At 40.7% G+C, this 18,072-nt stretch overlaps 3 protein-coding genes across 5 annotated transcripts in view; 1 reads left to right on the top strand and 2 right to left on the bottom strand.

The window, feature by feature from the left end:
* Positions 1–1,811: 1,811 nt before the first annotated feature.
* Positions 1,812–5,458, bottom strand: parp11 (poly(ADP-ribose) polymerase family member 11). Of its 2 annotated transcripts, XM_083692034.1 has the most exons (9): positions 5,398–5,458; positions 5,050–5,128; positions 4,847–4,959; positions 4,611–4,713; positions 4,381–4,456; positions 4,216–4,279; positions 3,337–3,470; positions 3,013–3,164; positions 1,812–2,714 (listed from the first exon to the last, which is right to left on the bottom strand). In XM_083692034.1, the coding sequence occupies exons 3-9, from the start codon at positions 4,955–4,957 to the stop codon at positions 2,416–2,418; spliced, it is 939 nt and encodes a 312-aa protein (XP_083548160.1). In that variant the 5' UTR covers positions 4,958–4,959; positions 5,050–5,128; positions 5,398–5,458; the 3' UTR covers positions 1,812–2,415. The 2 variants fall into 2 exon arrangements, with proteins under 2 accessions (XP_083548160.1, XP_083548161.1); XM_083692035.1 differs by lacking the exon at positions 5,398–5,458 and having other exon boundaries at positions 5,050–5,172.
* Positions 5,459–5,694: 236 nt separating this feature from the next.
* Positions 5,695–12,001, bottom strand: LOC310820405 (protein mono-ADP-ribosyltransferase PARP11-like). Of its 2 annotated transcripts, none has more exons than XM_083692012.1 (8): positions 11,869–12,001; positions 11,344–11,477; positions 10,994–11,114; positions 10,796–10,871; positions 10,389–10,461; positions 9,921–10,048; positions 8,157–8,308; positions 5,695–8,039 (listed from the first exon to the last, which is right to left on the bottom strand). In XM_083692012.1, exons 1-8 carry the CDS (start codon positions 11,921–11,923, stop codon positions 7,723–7,725), a joined length of 1,056 nt encoding a protein of 351 aa, XP_083548138.1. In that variant the 5' UTR covers positions 11,924–12,001; the 3' UTR covers positions 5,695–7,722. The 2 variants fall into 2 exon arrangements, with proteins under 2 accessions (XP_083548138.1, XP_083548139.1); XM_083692013.1 differs by having other exon boundaries at positions 11,353–11,477.
* A 524-nt stretch (positions 12,002–12,525) lies between these two features.
* The window catches only part of LOC310820479 (sodium- and chloride-dependent betaine transporter-like), an 11,721-nt gene continuing 6,174 nt past the window's right edge, over positions 12,526–18,072 (top strand). Inside the window, exons 1-8 of the mRNA XM_083692117.1 lie at positions 12,526–12,546; positions 13,534–13,751; positions 14,774–14,908; positions 15,175–15,315; positions 15,527–15,632; positions 15,974–16,033; positions 17,097–17,226; positions 17,375–17,509. Of these exons, the coding sequence (XP_083548243.1) occupies positions 13,583–13,751; positions 14,774–14,908; positions 15,175–15,315; positions 15,527–15,632; positions 15,974–16,033; positions 17,097–17,226; positions 17,375–17,509 (876 nt within the window). The 5' untranslated portion in view covers positions 12,526–12,546; positions 13,534–13,582. The remainder of the gene's footprint in view (positions 12,547–13,533; positions 13,752–14,773; positions 14,909–15,174; positions 15,316–15,526; positions 15,633–15,973; positions 16,034–17,096; positions 17,227–17,374; positions 17,510–18,072) is intronic.

Genomic DNA, 18,072 nt, shown 5'->3' with positions numbered 1-18,072 from the left:
TTTGTTTGGGTGATATTTGTTTATGCATGCAAGAGTGCATATCTGGAATATAGGCAGATTTTTTAAATAGTTAGGCATAGCCCAAACAGTCTTGTGTGGTTTCAATTCGGTGATGGCTAGTGCTGTGTGTTGAATCAATTCGTTTAGATAACGCTGAAGGGGTTTCAAGAGCAATTCATGGAAAATAAACTCTCAATGAAAATGTACACTTTGCATACTGTTACATTGTGTTCCAGTACAGAGTGTGATGTCATAGGGAGACTGCCTGATCGGCTTAGCTGTAGTTCCACCAAGTGGCTCAGGCTACACATAACCAATGCAGAACAAATTAACTTTTTTGAAATTGAACCCCCTCTCATCCACCTCTCTCAAGATGTGCAATTTATTATAGTGCTACTGTGTCTGAGAGCCCTTAGATAAAGATGATGTGCATGCTGCCTGCATGAGCAGAATTCCCCTTCTGGGATAATGACTTACAGAAGCTATCCATCAATATGCTGCATGCATAGGCCTCAGGCCTGCAGCCACTGGCTGAAGAAGGAATGCGCGCAGGTAGCCTAGCATTGAGGCTATCAAAGCTAACATGCCTAGCCTATCACTTGCTAAGTTATATGTAAACTTAAACTTTCATTGATAGGCGTCATTATTGTATTTTTGTTTTTGTATTTTTGCACTCAGGTATCAGCTGTAGGCCTTGTACACCCAATCATTTCATGCTTTTCACTCACACTAACCACTACGTTAGCCTCCCATCAAAAGGCACTAGAATTGCTGGTTGAACAGGTGATATGCAAAAGGTTCTCTGGGCACAGACCTCACAGCATTTGAGGCAGCACCCCTCGCTGCGTACACTCCCTCCGTCCCTGGTTGATCCCAAGGGGACTGACTTACCGACTAACTGGAGCTGACCGGATGTCGGGAGTCGTGGCAGCCACGCACCCCAGACTCAGTGCTTCTTCTTTAGGTGGACAGTGACCTCTGTTGCCGACTTTGCTCCACTGTTAAAACATTTCATCGAGTTTATTTTATATTCTGGTAGTTTTATCCTTCAACATATACTTTTCACTTTCAACGCTGACAAGAAGAGGCGCCTGTTGTTAAACGTTTCGTCTGTAAATAAGACCAACCACATTGGCAGTAGGAGATTTGACGATTCGATTCCAGCGCTACAGTTGACTGATGTGGCGCGTGAAAGTTCGGTATATAGGAAGATGTTTGATCATCATGTGAACTGAAGACATCGTCCCACCTCGTTTTGCCAATAGCTTCAGAAATGCAGACGTTTTATTCTAGACACAGTGCCTTCGGAAAGTATTCAGACCCCTTCGCTTTTGTAATTGTGTAATCGATTCCGATGCAAATAAGAGACCCTATAAAATTCCAAAATTACATGAACTATTATCCTTGCGTTAAGATGTACTCAATTCAACCTATTGAGTGATTTGTTGATGACATTTTTGCATTTTAGCTCATTTTAAGAGTGTCATAGCAAAGGGTCTGAATACTTAATGTACATGAGGTATTTTTGTATTTCAATTTTAATAAATGTACTGACATTTCTAAAAACGTGTTTTGGCTTTGTCATTCTGAGGGATTGTGTGTGGATTGATGGCAAATTATTTGAATTTAATTGAGTCTATAACAACAAAATGTGGAAAAATGTAAGGGTCTGAATACTTTACGAAGACACTGTAGGTTACCCATGAAACAGGTATGGTGTAGTCTCGACTCAGGCAAGAAATCAATTTACTTAAATTGTCAATCCTCAATTCAATTAATATACAAATGAATAGACACAGAACTTTTGAAAAAGTGTGTTTATTCTATACTCCTGATATGATATGCTTACTAATAATAACACACATTTATTTTGTTCACCATATAAAGTATTTACAAATCCATTGTTTCCATTTAAATTCTAATATCCATTGTTTAAAACAACAACAACTAGACACAACAAACATCCACCGATTAAAACAATAGGACTACAGTTAATTGTAAACATAGTAATATTGCACCCATACAATAGACTACATCATTCGTTTCCATTCGTTCCCATCCAGGCAGCTTTTAGTGTCTATGGTCCTCGCCTCTGGAATAACCTACCTCATGAGCTTAGGGCGTCACAATCCATAAACACTTTTAAAAGAAACCTCAAGACAAACCTTTTTAGTTTAGCTTTCTCTTAATCCATTTGCACTTCTATTTTTGTTTTATTTTTATTTACCATTATTTACTCTTAATCCATTATCATTTCTATTTCTATTCTATATGTATATATGTATGTATTTATGTATGTATGCTTGTATGTTCTGTACTTATGTATTTTCAATTTTACTGTTAAGCACCTCGTATTGAGATGTTGTATGAAAGGCGCCATATAAATAAAGCTTGATTGATTGATTGATTTGTATGTCAATAGTACTGAATCAAGTACTCAGGATATATCTGATTGGAATCAAAGATGACAAAGATTTTGGGACAATCAGTACTGTCCACACAACTGTCATGGGAGTTGATAGCATTTTTATGGTCAGGCTTGAGGAACTTTGGATCTCCAATTCTAGATTTCCCAACTATCACTCGGGCTAGAAATATAACTTTGGTCCGCTGGCTTAGAGAACCTTGTAGTGCTTCACCATACAGTTGCAATGGTTCAGTGTTCCATTGACTGTACTTATCTGCATATGTGGCATATCTTGCAAAATATGTCCCTAGAAAAAACAACAACACACAAGTTGAATACATTCTACATGTAGAACACTTTCAATGCAAAATTGCTAAACTGAAATACGAAACTACTACTACTACTTCTAACTACTTCTACTACTACTACTACTACAACTACTACTACTACAACTACTACTACTACTACTACTTCTACTATTTCTAACTACTTCTACTACTACTTCTACTATTTCTACCACTACTACTTCTAATACCATTGTACTACAACAACTAATCATAATCGTATCACCAGTGGCACCCTGTCTGTGTGTCCTCATAGCTTACCTTTTCCGTAACTATGACCATTCACACCCGCTAACCTGCAGTCAAAATTGTATGTACAAATAGTGTGTATGTTGCTGACACTGGTTCCATGAAACAGCCTTCTCTCCTTTATGTCTGTAACACCTTGAATCCTTTCCATCTGTATCTTCTTCCTTTAGAAAACATAGAAAAGGGAAGAATTGCAATGGGCAATGACTATCAAAAAAGTGTTGATAAAAACAGTAAATTGGGTATCGGTATCATCATCATTATTATAATCATCATCATCACCACCATCACCACCATTACCACCACCACCACCTCAATGAAACATCACTCACTCACCTACAGAAAAACTCCCAGAGGTCCAAGTTCTGTATTCTACAGATCGATGTAATGCATCTGTCCATCATCCCATCATTCTTGAAGAAGTCTGCCACAGTTGTATACTCAGCTGTGTCTCTCTCCAGACAGGAGACCTGACAATAAGAGACATACACCACTCATCACCAAACACTTTATTAGGAACACCTTTACACCTTCTCATGGTAGAGGTGGTGTACTGGTGTGGGGAATGTTTTCTTGGCACACTTTGGGCCCGTTAATACCAATCAATCATCGCTTGAATGCCACAGCCTATTTGAGTATTGTTGCTGACCATGTGCATCCCTTCGTGGCCACAATTTACCCATCTTCTAATGTCTACTTCCAGCATGATAATGCACCATGTCACAAAGCAAGAGTCGTCTCAAACTGGTTTCATGAACATGACAATGAGTTCAGTGTTCTTCAGTGACCTTCCCAGTCACCGGATCTGAATCCAGTAGAACACCTTTGGGATGCAGTAGAACGCGAGATTCACAGCTTGAAAGTGCACCTGAAAAATCTACAGGAACTGCATGATAAATCATGTCATCATTTCAATTTCAGTTTAAGTGTAAATCAGTGTTTTTGAGTTGTTAATTCTATTGTCCATTCAATTCAAACATTCATTATGGTACATAATCTACAGTACTTTAGAGATATTATATCTTATCAGTTTCCTAAACTTGCCCTTTCAATTGTCCAGTTTTTCATATGTTCAGATAATTGCTTGGGATTCACATTTGTCTTGGCAATCTAAAAATGGAGAACTGTGAACTGGAGAACGTACTGTATAAGATTATTGCATATTGATATCAGAAACGTGTGTGTTTTAATTTCATAATTGTCTTTTCATCACACCTGATAGGGAAGTTTGGGGTCTATTGTGTCCCAGAATACGGGCACTGAAGCAAAACAGCAGCATCTAGAAAAAAATAAAATAGATCATTGTATTTTCAAAGAAACAAAATCAACACTGAGTTGGTTTCACTTTCATTTCCCAAGAAAGCAAGAGTATGTGTTTACCTTGAATTAGTTTCCCTCTGGTAGGATCTTTCGATCCGTCTCTGTCTTCCTGTTTTAATGTCAGTCTGTATCATCGCTAGATATGGTTTAAAAAAAAACAAAAAAAACAATCACAAGTACTCAACTAAAAGTAAGCCTAGGTGATAAGGACTACTCCACAATCAACAAGGTAACAAGTATGATGCTACACTAGATACATTTAACCAATCTGACTGTAAGGAGTTGAATACCAGAGAAATCCAGCTTGTTGTTGCCTATGTTTAAAACTCCCTTTGGATCTCTTAGGTAAAAGCTCTCAATGTCTTCAGTAGACGAGGGGTTCACTGGGTCATCCTATGGTGAAGATAAACAATATATTCAAGGGATATATTCAAGATATCAAACATACATGAACAGATTATGGGTCCTATTCCATAGGAAATAGAGAGACTGAGACTGACTGAGACTGAAATAGAGAGACAGATACCTCAAACCTGTGCCACCGTCCACAGTCAGCCAGGTAGAACCAATACCATGAAGTGTCTGACGTGTCCATGTCCTCCACTTCTGAACTGCCCTCTGCCCCATGGTACCACATGTCTACACATCACAACACACATGCAGATTATATTCACATGAACCCCTTTAGATGTAAGTCTAAAAAAGTATAAAAGTAAAAGCTTACTTTACCTTTTCCTCTGAGAGTATGTGAGAGTAGGTTTAGAAGCACTTTAGCTGTCAGGCATCAAGGTTCAAGGGCTCAAGGTTTCTTTATTATCCCGTAGGGGAAATTAGTTTTGCAGCCAGGGTTCACAAAGACAGAAGACAAAAAGGACAACATCACCACAACATCACCACTATAAATCGCAGAGCTAGTTCAGAGAAATCACAGAGATCACATACCAAGTACAAAAAGTGCAAGTGTGCAAAATGTGCAGGGGTAGTACAAGGAATACAGCCAAAGTGCTATTTTCCATTAAGCATATAAGTGGCACTTGGGATGAAGGAAACATGAAATCTCAGGCTGGTACACCTTACCTGTGTCACTGATGTTGTAAAATCCACCAGTCAAATCATTCTCTCTTGATTTCCCTTTCTGAAAGACAGGACGTAACTCAATCGTTTCCTGTGTATATGAATAAACAGGTCTGAGTCTGGTAGCACCATCTTGTGGTCAATTGGTGCACTGAACACTAAACATCTGTCTTCACATATGTATGATTCCATTTTATTTATTTCCTGGTGGTGATTGCAAAGGGAATGATGCATTTAATTTGAACATTGCCGTCAACAACATGGCAAAGATACACTCATGAAACTGGGAATAGATTTTCTTTTGTATTTATTTACAGTAGTTTATACATAACAGTAAGGGCCAGTTTTTCATTTACTAGGAGTTTTCACCAGTTGCAAAAGTTTGCACCTTTTTTTACTCCATTAAACATGTAAGGTAAAAGTAGAGTCAAAGGAATAGATAAGTAATGAGGTTAAAAGAAGAGAGCTGCATGTTTGCCTTTTGGTTTTGGTGTTACTGAAAAACAAACTTGGCACCTGGTGTAAACACTTTGTAAATCTGACTGTGTACATCAACTTCATACATCAAAAGAAAGAACACAAATATTTTGGCCCACTGGACACATTACATTGAATAGACATGAAAAGACTTAGGCCTGTGTCATTTTGACACGCTTACTGTAAACAACCTCTCGTGGAGAGAAAAGACAATCATTTCAGCTCATACAGTATTTCATAATATTTCATATTTCAGAACTTTTCAAATGTGCTGAATGAATGAGGTAGATTGTTTTGGTTCATGGTAAGGAAATGCTTCCCATGCATACATGAACTATGTACACATACTATACAGGTAACCTACCGCATTGATAAGATCATGGTACTAATAGGGGTCAATGAGAAAGCAGAAGCTTTTAAGGCATCTATTGGGAGTCTCTCAGTACGATGTCTACTGTACGTGACTTGACCACATGGGATCTATCCCCTAAAACCAGTTTTTTTTCAGAATGCTTAATCCAGATCCAAAATGATCATGTGTTGTTTAGGATTCTGTTCCCCCATTAGATTCTGTTTCCCCATTAGATTACGTCCCCGTCCCCGTCCCCCCCTTGGTTTTAAAAGAATCTGAAAAAATATCTGGATTAAATCCTTAAGAAACTGGCCCGTGGGGTTAGTGGGTTAGACATCCTGCCTCTGTTAAATACACTAGCTGTTGAATAGCTTTGCTGCAACAGTGCACTGAAAAGAAAGAAGCCTACTGTTAGCCACATGCAGGTACGATGCTTTGATTGTAGAGCTGTGGTGTTTGCATTTTTTTTTCTTCTTTTTTACTTTACATCAAGTTGCTCCAAAACCTTGTAGTTACATTGAATAATTTTTCATTTCTTTGGTATAATCATACTTTGTGCTATACATTAAATATTTACAAATGAACTGTAACTATACAGTATCTGTTCTTAAAATATGGACTATTTCTATAAATATGGTTCTTATTTACAAGTGTGGGGCAAGTCAAATGTTGCTGTACTTACATTACACTTGGTGGTAATACAATTCTGGTCATCTAAGTAGTTACAGTAACTACATTGTATGAAAGTAACTTGATGTGAAGTGTTTTTTGCTTTGCTTGGTTATGGCCATTTAGTGGAGTATCTCGATACTTACTAACAGAGTTTGGTTTGAATGGTGACTGTCCACAGATGAAGTTATGTTGTGACCTAATCCAGAAACCCTCTCCTGACTTTTATGTGCGCCAATACCCTGCCTCTGTTCAAAAGCAGTGTACGTTGTTCCAACAAGCTACTGAAGAAGAGGTGTGGGGTACAAATTTGCCACATTTAAAAAGGAAAAAATAAGAAAATTACCCACACACTTTTAGAATGCTCCTGAAATGTATATGCAGCATATCAAACACAGTGTGTCTTTGCCATGCTTACCCGCTGTGTACAAAACATTGCAAATACATTTTGGGTGCATTTTAACAATATGCAAGTATTCCTCTTCTTTTTCCAATACCTCACCTTTTCCCCTGCTCCACAACTCCTTGTCTACAGTATACAGACGTACTACAAACCACTCAATACAAACTCTACAGACAATGTAGACAAATAAACCCTCTGTATTGTTTTCTTTGCCCTCTAATAATCCATTAAGGCACTTTATATGAACCATGTCCCAGTTAGGCACTGAATAAAACAGTAAGATCTCATCATGGCCCCTTGAGTTGCTCTTCTCGCCATCATTTCCCATTAGGCGTTTCTGATTCCTAATTTGCTCCTGATTAGAAGTCCATCCCCTGTCCTTTGTGTAATGTTCAGTAGGCAAGTGTTTGTAATTTCTCAATCGATGTCAGTAGAACTCTATGAGATATTCCGGGTAAATCTGGTTGCTGTCGAAGATAACGTAGATCTTTGGATTGGCAATGTCGTCCACGCAGCTGTCGTAAAAGTTGGTGTAGCTCATGTCCTTAGAAGGTGGTCTGCAGTATAAAGGGTGGCCAACGGTGGACTCCCCGACCAGCACTCTAGCCAAGAACATGGTCTTGTGAGGAGGCTCTGCCTGAAATATTGGAGGGGCAAGGCCGTGCTTCTGCAAGGCAAAGTTATGCTTCCCCGTTGTAAGGCAGAATTTGCTGGAGTACTTGGCATCTCTGGCAAAATAACTCCCTGAAAGAAAGAAAGAAAGAAAGAAAGAAAGAAAACATTGTATATTTTTATCACTGGACCATAGTGATTTCAAAGCTACATGTACATGATGTCATGTCACAACAAACAAGGATTTACCTTTGCCGTAGACGTCCCCGTGGCTCCCTGTTAGTCTCCAGTCAAAGTTATAGGTGCATATAGCTTGAACGTTGCTGTGGCCTGTGCCATGAAACAGCATTCTCTCTTCAATGTCCAGAACTCGCTTCACCTTTCGCAATTGTGTTTTTTTCCTTTGGGAAACCAGAGGAGGAAAAAACCCAACAGAGCATTGGTCAATTTCAGAGGTTATGAGGATTAAAAGAGGTGCATCTCATTAAAACTACAGTTCTAAACCAACATCTAAGAACGATCATCAATATCAAAGTCTTAAGAAATAATCATGTTATTATACTGTTCACTGTGCAGTTTCTAAGAAGAACAGGGAGAGATCAATTCTGCCCCCCTTCTTGAGATCCCTTCCCCCGTTGCCAAAGGAGTGTGATCTCTGTGATGTGTAATGGAAAAACCAGTATGTGTACCAACAACAAGATTATGATCATTTATTGTGTTACATTACATTCCTTTACTAATTGTACTGTGTGATTCTTTCTTTCAAGTAGTACTAGAACATTCCAGATGTTAACCTCCTAATCCATAAAGTGACTTTCAGCATACTAGAAACATATGTACTTAAACCTCGTAACACATTTGTAGTATAGTAGAATGTACTCCTGCCGTCTTTATCTCCCTGGTGCCAGGCGGGAAGGAACAGCCTAGCTAGCAGGTGTAAGATAACACATTTTTAGTGTGACATTGTATTTACGGCCTGTAAGGAGTAGTCATCAACTCAACGTCAAACTGTCTAAAACTTGTGATGGTAACATTTGAGAAAACACATCTCTGTTTTCTCAAAGTCCAGAATGTTCCTAGCAGATAGAGATGTAAAATGTATAACTGTGGGACCATTGTTCTCTCTTTGCTGCCCCAGAATGTTATCAAGGATTGCTATAGATCATGCCACCTGTTTTTCAAGGTTGTCTACCGATGTATGCCCATGTGAAAACCCCGCCTCACGATCGGACCATCTGAGAGGGTATAAATTGTATGCTGTAACTTGTATTGGGGCTCTCTGTTCGTACGGTGCAGATTGCTATGCTTGCAACCATTATTAAACCTACTAAACAGATATTGTGTTCGTGCATTTTTGCAAAGTCTCACTGAAATCGTTATTGTGGTAAATCCCCTAGACAAAGATTTCCACCACAGATGTTACAAACTTGCGGAATGTGTTGATGCTGAGGCATCATATGGCTAGGATTGATGTCTGATTGGTCCGCTTGCAAACAGCTCTTAATTTAAATACTATGGCTGGATGTCGGGTATAAAAACAGAATGTTGAGGAACAGATTTGTTCTCTTTGTTTCCTGGTCAAAGGTCCCAGTTGTTGATTTGTGAGTACAGTAACAGATCATGTAGTCTGTCGTTTGTTTCTTCCTTTCTCTCTATCTATCATTTACCATGAGGGTAGAATATAAAATTTCTCTATGATGTATTTGACTTGTAATAATTGTATACGTTTACAGATTTATTAAAGCCTCATTGGATTTATTCCCACTCAACGAATCTTTCCCTAAAACACAAATTCAACAATGTTTTGCACATGGTGTTAATTAAATTACTTGGAATCAGAATATTAATATTATTAATAATACATAGCCACATTTCCTTGCCATCTCTTTGTATTGTAACTGCCAACATATAAACCTCTACATAATTACCTACCAGGTAATTAAGAGACTGATACATAAAAGGTTACTCTTATTCTCAGAAAGAACGCCTTCACAAAACAACATTCAACTCTACCTGCAAAAGAACTCCCACAGATCCAGGTTCTGTATCCTCTGTATAGCTTTGATGGGGTGTCCCATGGTCCTTTCATAGAGTCTGGCCACTTCTTTGAACTCATAGGTATCTCTGCCCAACAAGACAAGCTGAAAAAGCACAATGGGAAGGAGCATCATTTGGTCACTCTATTATTGTCTTAGACATGTCCTTTTGAAGAAGAAAGATAGAAAGGCATTTTGTTATGCTGGTATTGTATGTTGCCAGTCTTGAGAACCATTACAATCTATCTCTGCCTTGAGACAGCACTACACCCCTGTCATTAACCGCTATGCTATGTCAAAGCAATACCACAACATTTAAATTTTCCACAACAGCAACTTGCTTGAGGTAGATTAACTTATTCTGTAAAGTGCACTATTGACAATCATTATGACTCGATTATCAGACACATACCATAACATACACACACATCTGTGTTTCTCTCACCTGATAGGGCTCGTCTGTATTTATTCTCTCCCAGTGGCAAGGAACCGGAAGAGCCATATTATCACAGATAAACCTTGGGGAGGGAGAGAGGTGCATATGTATACAATGCAGACATAACAGCAGGGTGTGATTTCATGATAGTTGTTACTGTCTCTGTGTCTCCCGCATGCAAGACATGAGCTTGGAATCAGCTTGGGGAGCTAACACATGTCTTCAGGGTCTCAGGCTAGGTTACTAATCACACACGTTTGATCACAGGATAGAAAACGGAGTAGCTAAGAACCAGGAAGTGACACTGATATTACACTATACCCACAAAGCGACTCTCAGAGCTCTGCAGTTTAGTTCATGGCAGAGCTTCAGTATAGCTACTGGGCCCATGAAGCCTTGAGACAGCTCAGTCTTACCTGAAGCCAGTCGCAGAGTGAAGGGCCCGCTTGATTGGTCGCTGTTTCCCAGTTGTGACATTTATCTGTTTCATGACTGTGTACGGGGAAAAAAAGTACATCAAAGAACAGGCAATCTGGAGGAAAAAAAACACTCAAACATGGAGAGTGTACTGCATTATGCGGTGTGTGTGACAGACATAGTAGTGTTCTTGGTACCTGAAAAGTCTATTCTGTAGGTGTACTTGGCTGTGTAGAATTCCATCACACCTTGTTGATTCCTGCTGTAATTCTGTTCAATCTGATCACTGGTCACAGAGCATGCAGCACTCGGATCAATCTGCCAAACAAGTTGAAAATGTGGGGCAGAATGTAGGCCTAACGTTAGAACATGGATGCAGCGTTAAAACATAATTTGATGGAAGGAATGGGGCGGACGGGATGGATGGATAGATAGATGGATGGATGGATGGGCACACAGATGGAGAGGATACGGAATGTATGGGAGAGCCAGGGATGAAGGAAAGTGTGTAAGGATGTATGGGTTGATAGATGGAGTTATACAATACCTCCTGTACCTCAAACATGTGCCAAACACCACACTCGGCAAGGTAAAACCAGCACCAGTTAGGCTCTGACGTGTCCATCTCCTCCACCTGGTCTGAGCCTTCCTCCTCAGCCCTTATTGCAAACATGACTGAAACTAGAAAATAATATTCACTGTCAGCGTGACATTTTGTATCCACAAATATGTTCATGTTCTCAGCTACCAGGAAAAGGTAGATCCCGTATACCATTGATCTCAATTGGACCTGTGACATCAAAAACAGCATTGTATTTCCTTTCTTTCAGATGTATTAAAATATGGGGTAGCTTATGCTTACTGGCAAATAGTTTTTCCAAATCCTGTATGTCATCAGTTTGTTGTAGAATCTCTGCAACCCATATTGATGTGCTGAACTGTTATTATAGCCTACTAGAAATTGCAACTTGAAAATGTATGTGAACTCATCAACACATTTCGAGCTTTCATAACCTATGCGATGTGTTTATCACCACATCCGGTATCTATGAAAAACAGCTGATTTTCTTACCGGTTTTTCGAGCTACCTCCACTTGCGTTTCACCTCTTATGCAATGGTCCACCATATATTACATTTAAGCATTAATTTCGTTGGCGAATTTAGCACGCATTATTGAAAGACACCGACAGCTTTGGAGAGTGCATTTGTGTTTCGCTTACGAATGTTATGTTTACATTCGTTTCCTGGTAGCGACGTCAGTCGGACGTCATAAACGCGCTTACGTCGCTGCGCCGCCGTAGTTTCCCATACATTCATATTTACATAACAGTCAATAAATACTGTAGACAAAACACTGCATGTATCGAAGTCCACAAAAGCAAGTGATTATTGATTGAATAAACATACGTGAAACACTTTTAAGTCATTCCAAGAGCGTTTTTATGGACAGTTTTTAAACTGATGATTAATCGAATCTGACGATTCTTTAGACTGATGATTATATCTAAGTCTATATCTAATTCTATATCTTGCACAATATCAAAATCAACATGTTCTTGTTCTCTTTGTACATTACTCTCTGACAGTTGAGATGAATTGCAGACGTGATATAAATGAATTAGTTTGTAGACGTGCAGCCACGCGCGGGCGCGCCCTCTCTGTAGGACGCGCCCTCTGTGTAGTTAAGGAATTCTGTCTTCAAAAATTCCCAACAACGGCACGGCAGGATCTACTGCTTACAAGTCGTGGGTAAGTTGTACGGTATTTGTGTACATCATTAATCATCAAAAGTGCATTAAATGTTTACTTATGGGTAGTCTGTGAGTAGTCTCCCAAATGAACGGGGAGACTACATAAGTTTTTTCTTCTTTTTTCTCTCTGTCTCTTCTTCATTTCGTTAGGCGAAACCTGCAGCATGGTTTCCATGGAACAGATTTTTGACAAGAAATATTGGATACACATTTACTTATTGTAGATTCAGGTGATGTGTGTATCGTTAGGGTTAGGGTTAATGCATGTAATATAATATATGTCATTTAGCTGACGCTTTTATCCAAAGCGACTTACATTGCAGTGAGTGCAAACATTTCAGTATATATGGTCCCAGCAGGAATCAAACCCACAGCCTAAGTGTTGTTATCGCCATGCTTTACCAACTGAGCCACAGAGGACCATGTGTGTAATCAGTCCAATGGACAAATTGCACAGAGGGAAATGCTTGATTGTGATGTGTAGACTGTGTATATGATGTAATGAAGATGATGTAATCATCTTAAAATGTAGACTATAAATGTGTGTGGATATGGTTGACGCTGGCATTACTGAATTCTATAAACATACACACAAAATGTGGACTCTTAAAAAAATAATAATCACGGATTAGGGGTTCTATAACAGGACAAAGACCTAATCTCTCTTGATTGATTGGACAAATTGTGTTGAAGAGGGCCTCTGGGTAATTTGTAAACACAGAGTTGCCTGCCAGATTTCTCAGTGAGAGTGAGTGTGTGAGAGAGACACACACAGTGTGTGTGTGTGTGTGTGTGTGTGTGTGTGTGTGTGTGTGTGTGTGTGTCTGTGTGTCTGTGTGTCTGTCTGTCTGTCTGTCTGTCTGTCTGTCTGTGTCTGTGTTTTTGTGTATAAAGCCCATTTACACAGGCATTTCCTGTTACAGTGCATTACCTGCATTTTACTGTGTTCTATGTGTGTGTGTGTGTGAGAGAGAGAGAGAGAGAGAGAGAGAGAGAGAGAGAGAGAGAGAGAGAGAGAGAGAGAGAGGGTGACCATGGAAGAGGAGAATGCTGGAGGAGCCACTCCCGAGGGACCAGTGGATGGGGGTCAGGAGAGAGGCAAGTGGGCCAACAAGACTGAATTCCTACTGTCCATGGCTGGTGAAATCGTTGGCCTGGGGAACGTGTGGCGCTTCCCTTATCTGTGCTTCAAGAATGGAGGAGGTAAGCAAGCACATCCTACTGTCACAGAGAGAGAGAGAGAGAGTGTGTGTGTTTGTGTGTGTGTGTGTGTGTGTGAGAGAGAGAGAGAGAGAGAGAGAGCGTGTGTGTGTGTTTGTGTGTGTGTGTGTGTGTGTGTGTGTGAGAGAGAGAGAGAGAAAGAGTGTGTGTGTGTGTGTGTGAGAGAGAGAGAGAGAGAGAGAGAGAGAGAGAGAGAGAGGGTGTGTGTGTGTTTGTGTGAGAGAGAGAATGTGATCATTAGATATGCAGAGTGTATTGAAGAGAAGTGAGCGTGAGAAAGTGAAAGTTGTCTCGGGCAGTTAACTATTGTCTACTAACCCTGTGGGTGGAGCTTCAAATCAGATTCAGCAGGCAACAAAAGACCCTCAGTATCCTAAAAACAGGGACACCAAGCCTTCAACTTGTTTGATAACAGTCTCAATGGCTCCCTATATCCCACATGAAGGATATCCATTCAATGTTTTGGCTATGGCATAGCCAAAACATGTTAGAACAGGCTGCAAATGAATCAGTCATCCCTACTGAAATGTCATTATGTGATATATCCTCTAACCCTAACCCTAACCCTTTTATAATTCATGGTATTTAGCAGATGCCTTTATCCAAAGCAACAAATACATTTGTCTAAGTAAGTGAATCATCTATCCATCAGTCAATTTATCTAATATAAAGTAATCTATGCTAGGACCAGGGGCTTTTGGCAGTCACAGTGCTAGAAGAAGGAAGAATTACTTTATTTATTTTTATTAATTTATTTACAGGAGAAACTTGTACAGGGGGGTAGTGGGGATGAAGAGGTCTTTAGGAGGGACAGTTAAGATGTACCCTGAAGAGAGGGGTCTTCAGTCTACAGCGGAAGATAGGTAGTGACTCTGCAGTCGTGACAGCAGTGGGAAGCTCGTTCCCCCAGCGGGGCCCCAGGACAGTGAAAAGCTGTGACCGAGTAGCACGGTTTCCATGGATACACACCCCTCATGCTGTTTTATGGGTGTCTTTATTTGCAGGCATCTTCTTCATCCCCTATTTTGTGTTCCTCTTCTTCTGTGGTATCCCTGTGTTTTTCCTGGAGACTGCATTGGGCCAGTACACCAGCGAGGGCGGAGTCACAGCCTGGAGGAAGATATGCCCTATGTTTGAGGGTAACAAACTCTGTCTTAACTGACATTACAGACAGGGGTTAACCGTTACACTGAACTGGCTGGGTTACACAGTGTTTATGTTGCGATAGTCATTTGTGTGGTAGTTAGTTGATTATTCAACTATTAGAACGCTGGGATTGAAAAAAAAAAAATGGTTCACATGATACACACAGTACTAGTTCTCCAGCAGGGTTAGTGACCACTGTGCTTGATGATTTAAAGAGAAAGATTGTCTGAACAAATCCTCTTTTCTACGGTATCTGTAGGAGTGGGTGTTGCATCCCAGGTGATCGTGATGTACCTGAACGTCTATCACATAGTGATTCTAGCCTGGACTTTGTTCTACCTCTTCAACTCTTTCTGGAGTCCACTGCCATGGAGCACCTGTGACAATTATTGGAACACTGGTAAAGTACTTTGGCGTACAAACACACGCATGCACGCAAGCGCGCACGCACACACACACACACACACACACACACACACACACACACACACACACACACACACACACACACACACACACACACACACACACACACACAACACACACAGACACACACACACATACACACTCATGTTTGTCTCACTTTGTCTCACTTTCTCCTCAATACACAGAGGGTTGCCTGAACCACACCCCGGGCTACCCTGAATACCCACACACAGACTCAGATTGGTCGTTTCTCCACAACGAGTCCATGGACTATAATAATAACGACATAATGTAAGTCACACCATGACTGTTTTTTTGGGGGTGATTTGGCTGTTAGAATATTACAAAGATAAAGGGTGTGTTCCAGATGCATACATTCTGCTCAGATGATCAGATCTTTATGTGATATTGATGTGGTTCCTCTTGCAATGTTAAACATCTCTACCGGATCGTAAAGCTCGGAGGATTTATACATCTGGTATGCACCTACTGCATAGTGTGGTGATGAAGTAGAGTCATGTCCTTTTCTATTATCAAGGGTAATATCTCATTTTGATTATTACCAAGAGAACTGTTTCATGGTGGAAGGTGAACTCCGTCTCTACCCCCCATTCTCCTTTTTTTCTCTCCAGCAATTCAACTGTTTCAGACTTGTTTGGCGTATTTAAATCTCCAGAAGAGGAGTTTTGGACGTAAGTTTGAAGCACATGCACACACACACGCACACACACAGACACAGACACACACACACACACACGCATACACACACACATACACACACACACACACACACACACACACACACACACACATACACACACACACACACACACACACACACACACACACACAAACATATACAGTGATCGAAAAGCACCAGGAAATCTCCTGCACACTCCGCTACATATGTATATCTGGGGCTGTGATGTGGAAACATCATAAGATAACACAGCATTACTCCCAAACATCAGCAATCCAACAATAGCAGGGATCCATCAGGGTTAGCCAATAGCCCGGCAGCATGCAAGAGAGAAAGGGACAGAAAATGAGCCAATTACTCCCTGATGGGAACCATGAAACGCCCAAATACAGTGTTTAATACAGATTCCTTTGGGTTCAAGTTCAAGTTTTGTTTTTTCCTGCCTATTTCGTAAGATAAATGGGAGCTCCGCACATGATGCATTCCTGATGTGGCTCAGGATTGGGAAACAGGCTGAGAACCACGTTCACACACACACACACACACACACACAGACACACACGCACACGCACGCACACACGCACAGCCTTCGGCTCGTAAATTACAACAATATGTGTCCGTCTAACATAAACTGCGGGGAATCGGCACATCTGTATTTATCGTTTTTCATCATATTTAGCATTTTGAGCTTCTCTCTCTCTCTCTGTCTCTCTCTCTCTCTCTGTCTCTCTCTCTGTCTTCGTGCAATGCTTCCACCGGGAGACTATAGACAAAATGAAACCATGTGAAGGAGATTTGCGTGGACAGTATGTACGTGGAGCGTCATGGTGGAATGAAGTGTACGTGTTAGCGTGCATCATACGCATACTGTATGTTTTCTCTATCGACCATCTTTGTAGCCTCTAAGACCTTTGTAGCCTGGTGGAACCAACCGGATGGCCTGATAGTTCACTAGACTCAAACCGCTTCACTAGCGGGAAGGTCTGACTCATATGTGAAGTGAAACAAATGATCCAAATAAAGTATGTTGAAATGTGTGTGTGTCCTCTCTCCAGTCAACGGGTCTTGAGGATGTCAGAGGACATGTCTCTGGCCAAAGTTAATTGGGACCTGGCTATCTGTCTACTGGTGGCCTGGATTGTCTGTTACTTCTGCATCTGGAAGGGAATCAAGTCTACAGGCAAGGTCAGTCGTCATCACAACGATACACTTGGACAGCTGAAGCATGTCAATTGCTTTTGTCAGTTGTGAGATCGCCGTTCAATGTGTGTGTGTGTGTGTGTGTGTGTGTGTGTGTGTGTGTGTGTGTGTGTGTGTGTGTGTGTCATCATAGGCGGTATACTTCACAGCAACGTTCCCCTACCTCTTGCTCTTCATCCTCTTCATCCGTGGTGTGACACTCCCGGGGGCCGGGACAGGCCTGAAGTACTACCTCTACCCTGACCTGGAGAAGATCACCAACCCAGGCGTAAGACTGACTGGGAAAGGGGGGAGGTCATGGGACCTGATCATGTGACCTGGCCATGCAAAAACCCTAGGACCTAGAAATAACATAATAGAATACTTGTTGATAACACTGTTGAGATTGGTATTTTTACATTAGTGAATTCCACTGAAATGCTACAAAGAAAATGTTATTAATCACAATACTTGCAGTGGGATTTATTTCTGAGCTTAAGTCATCACTTTTTTCTTCCCGGTCCCACTTTTGAGTGACAGGGTTAAAGATGGCAAATACTGTTTCCTATACGATTTTCCTCAGGGATGAGTTGTCTCTCTCACTTCCGCCTTTCAATGCCAAAGGGGAGCTGAGACCTCAGCTAGAAAAGCAAACCGACATCCTTTTAAGTTAACAAGTTGATCAACGGAAGCTTTACCCCCTGAAAACACCATAACATTAACACACGGTTAAAAAACACATTGCTCCCTATGATAAGAAAACGGATAGACGTTTCTGTGCTGTCAGTGGCAACATTGAAAACATCCAGCTGTCACTGAGGGACATTCTCTGTCGGGATGACCTTTGACCCT

Source organism: Argentina silus (genome assembly GCF_951799395.1).
Source record: "Argentina silus genome assembly, chromosome: 20".
Classification (NCBI taxonomy): Eukaryota; Metazoa; Chordata; class Actinopteri; order Argentiniformes; family Argentinidae; genus Argentina; species Argentina silus.
Note: the sequence above shows the minus strand (reverse complement) of the source record. Positions and strands in the feature narration are given on the sequence as shown.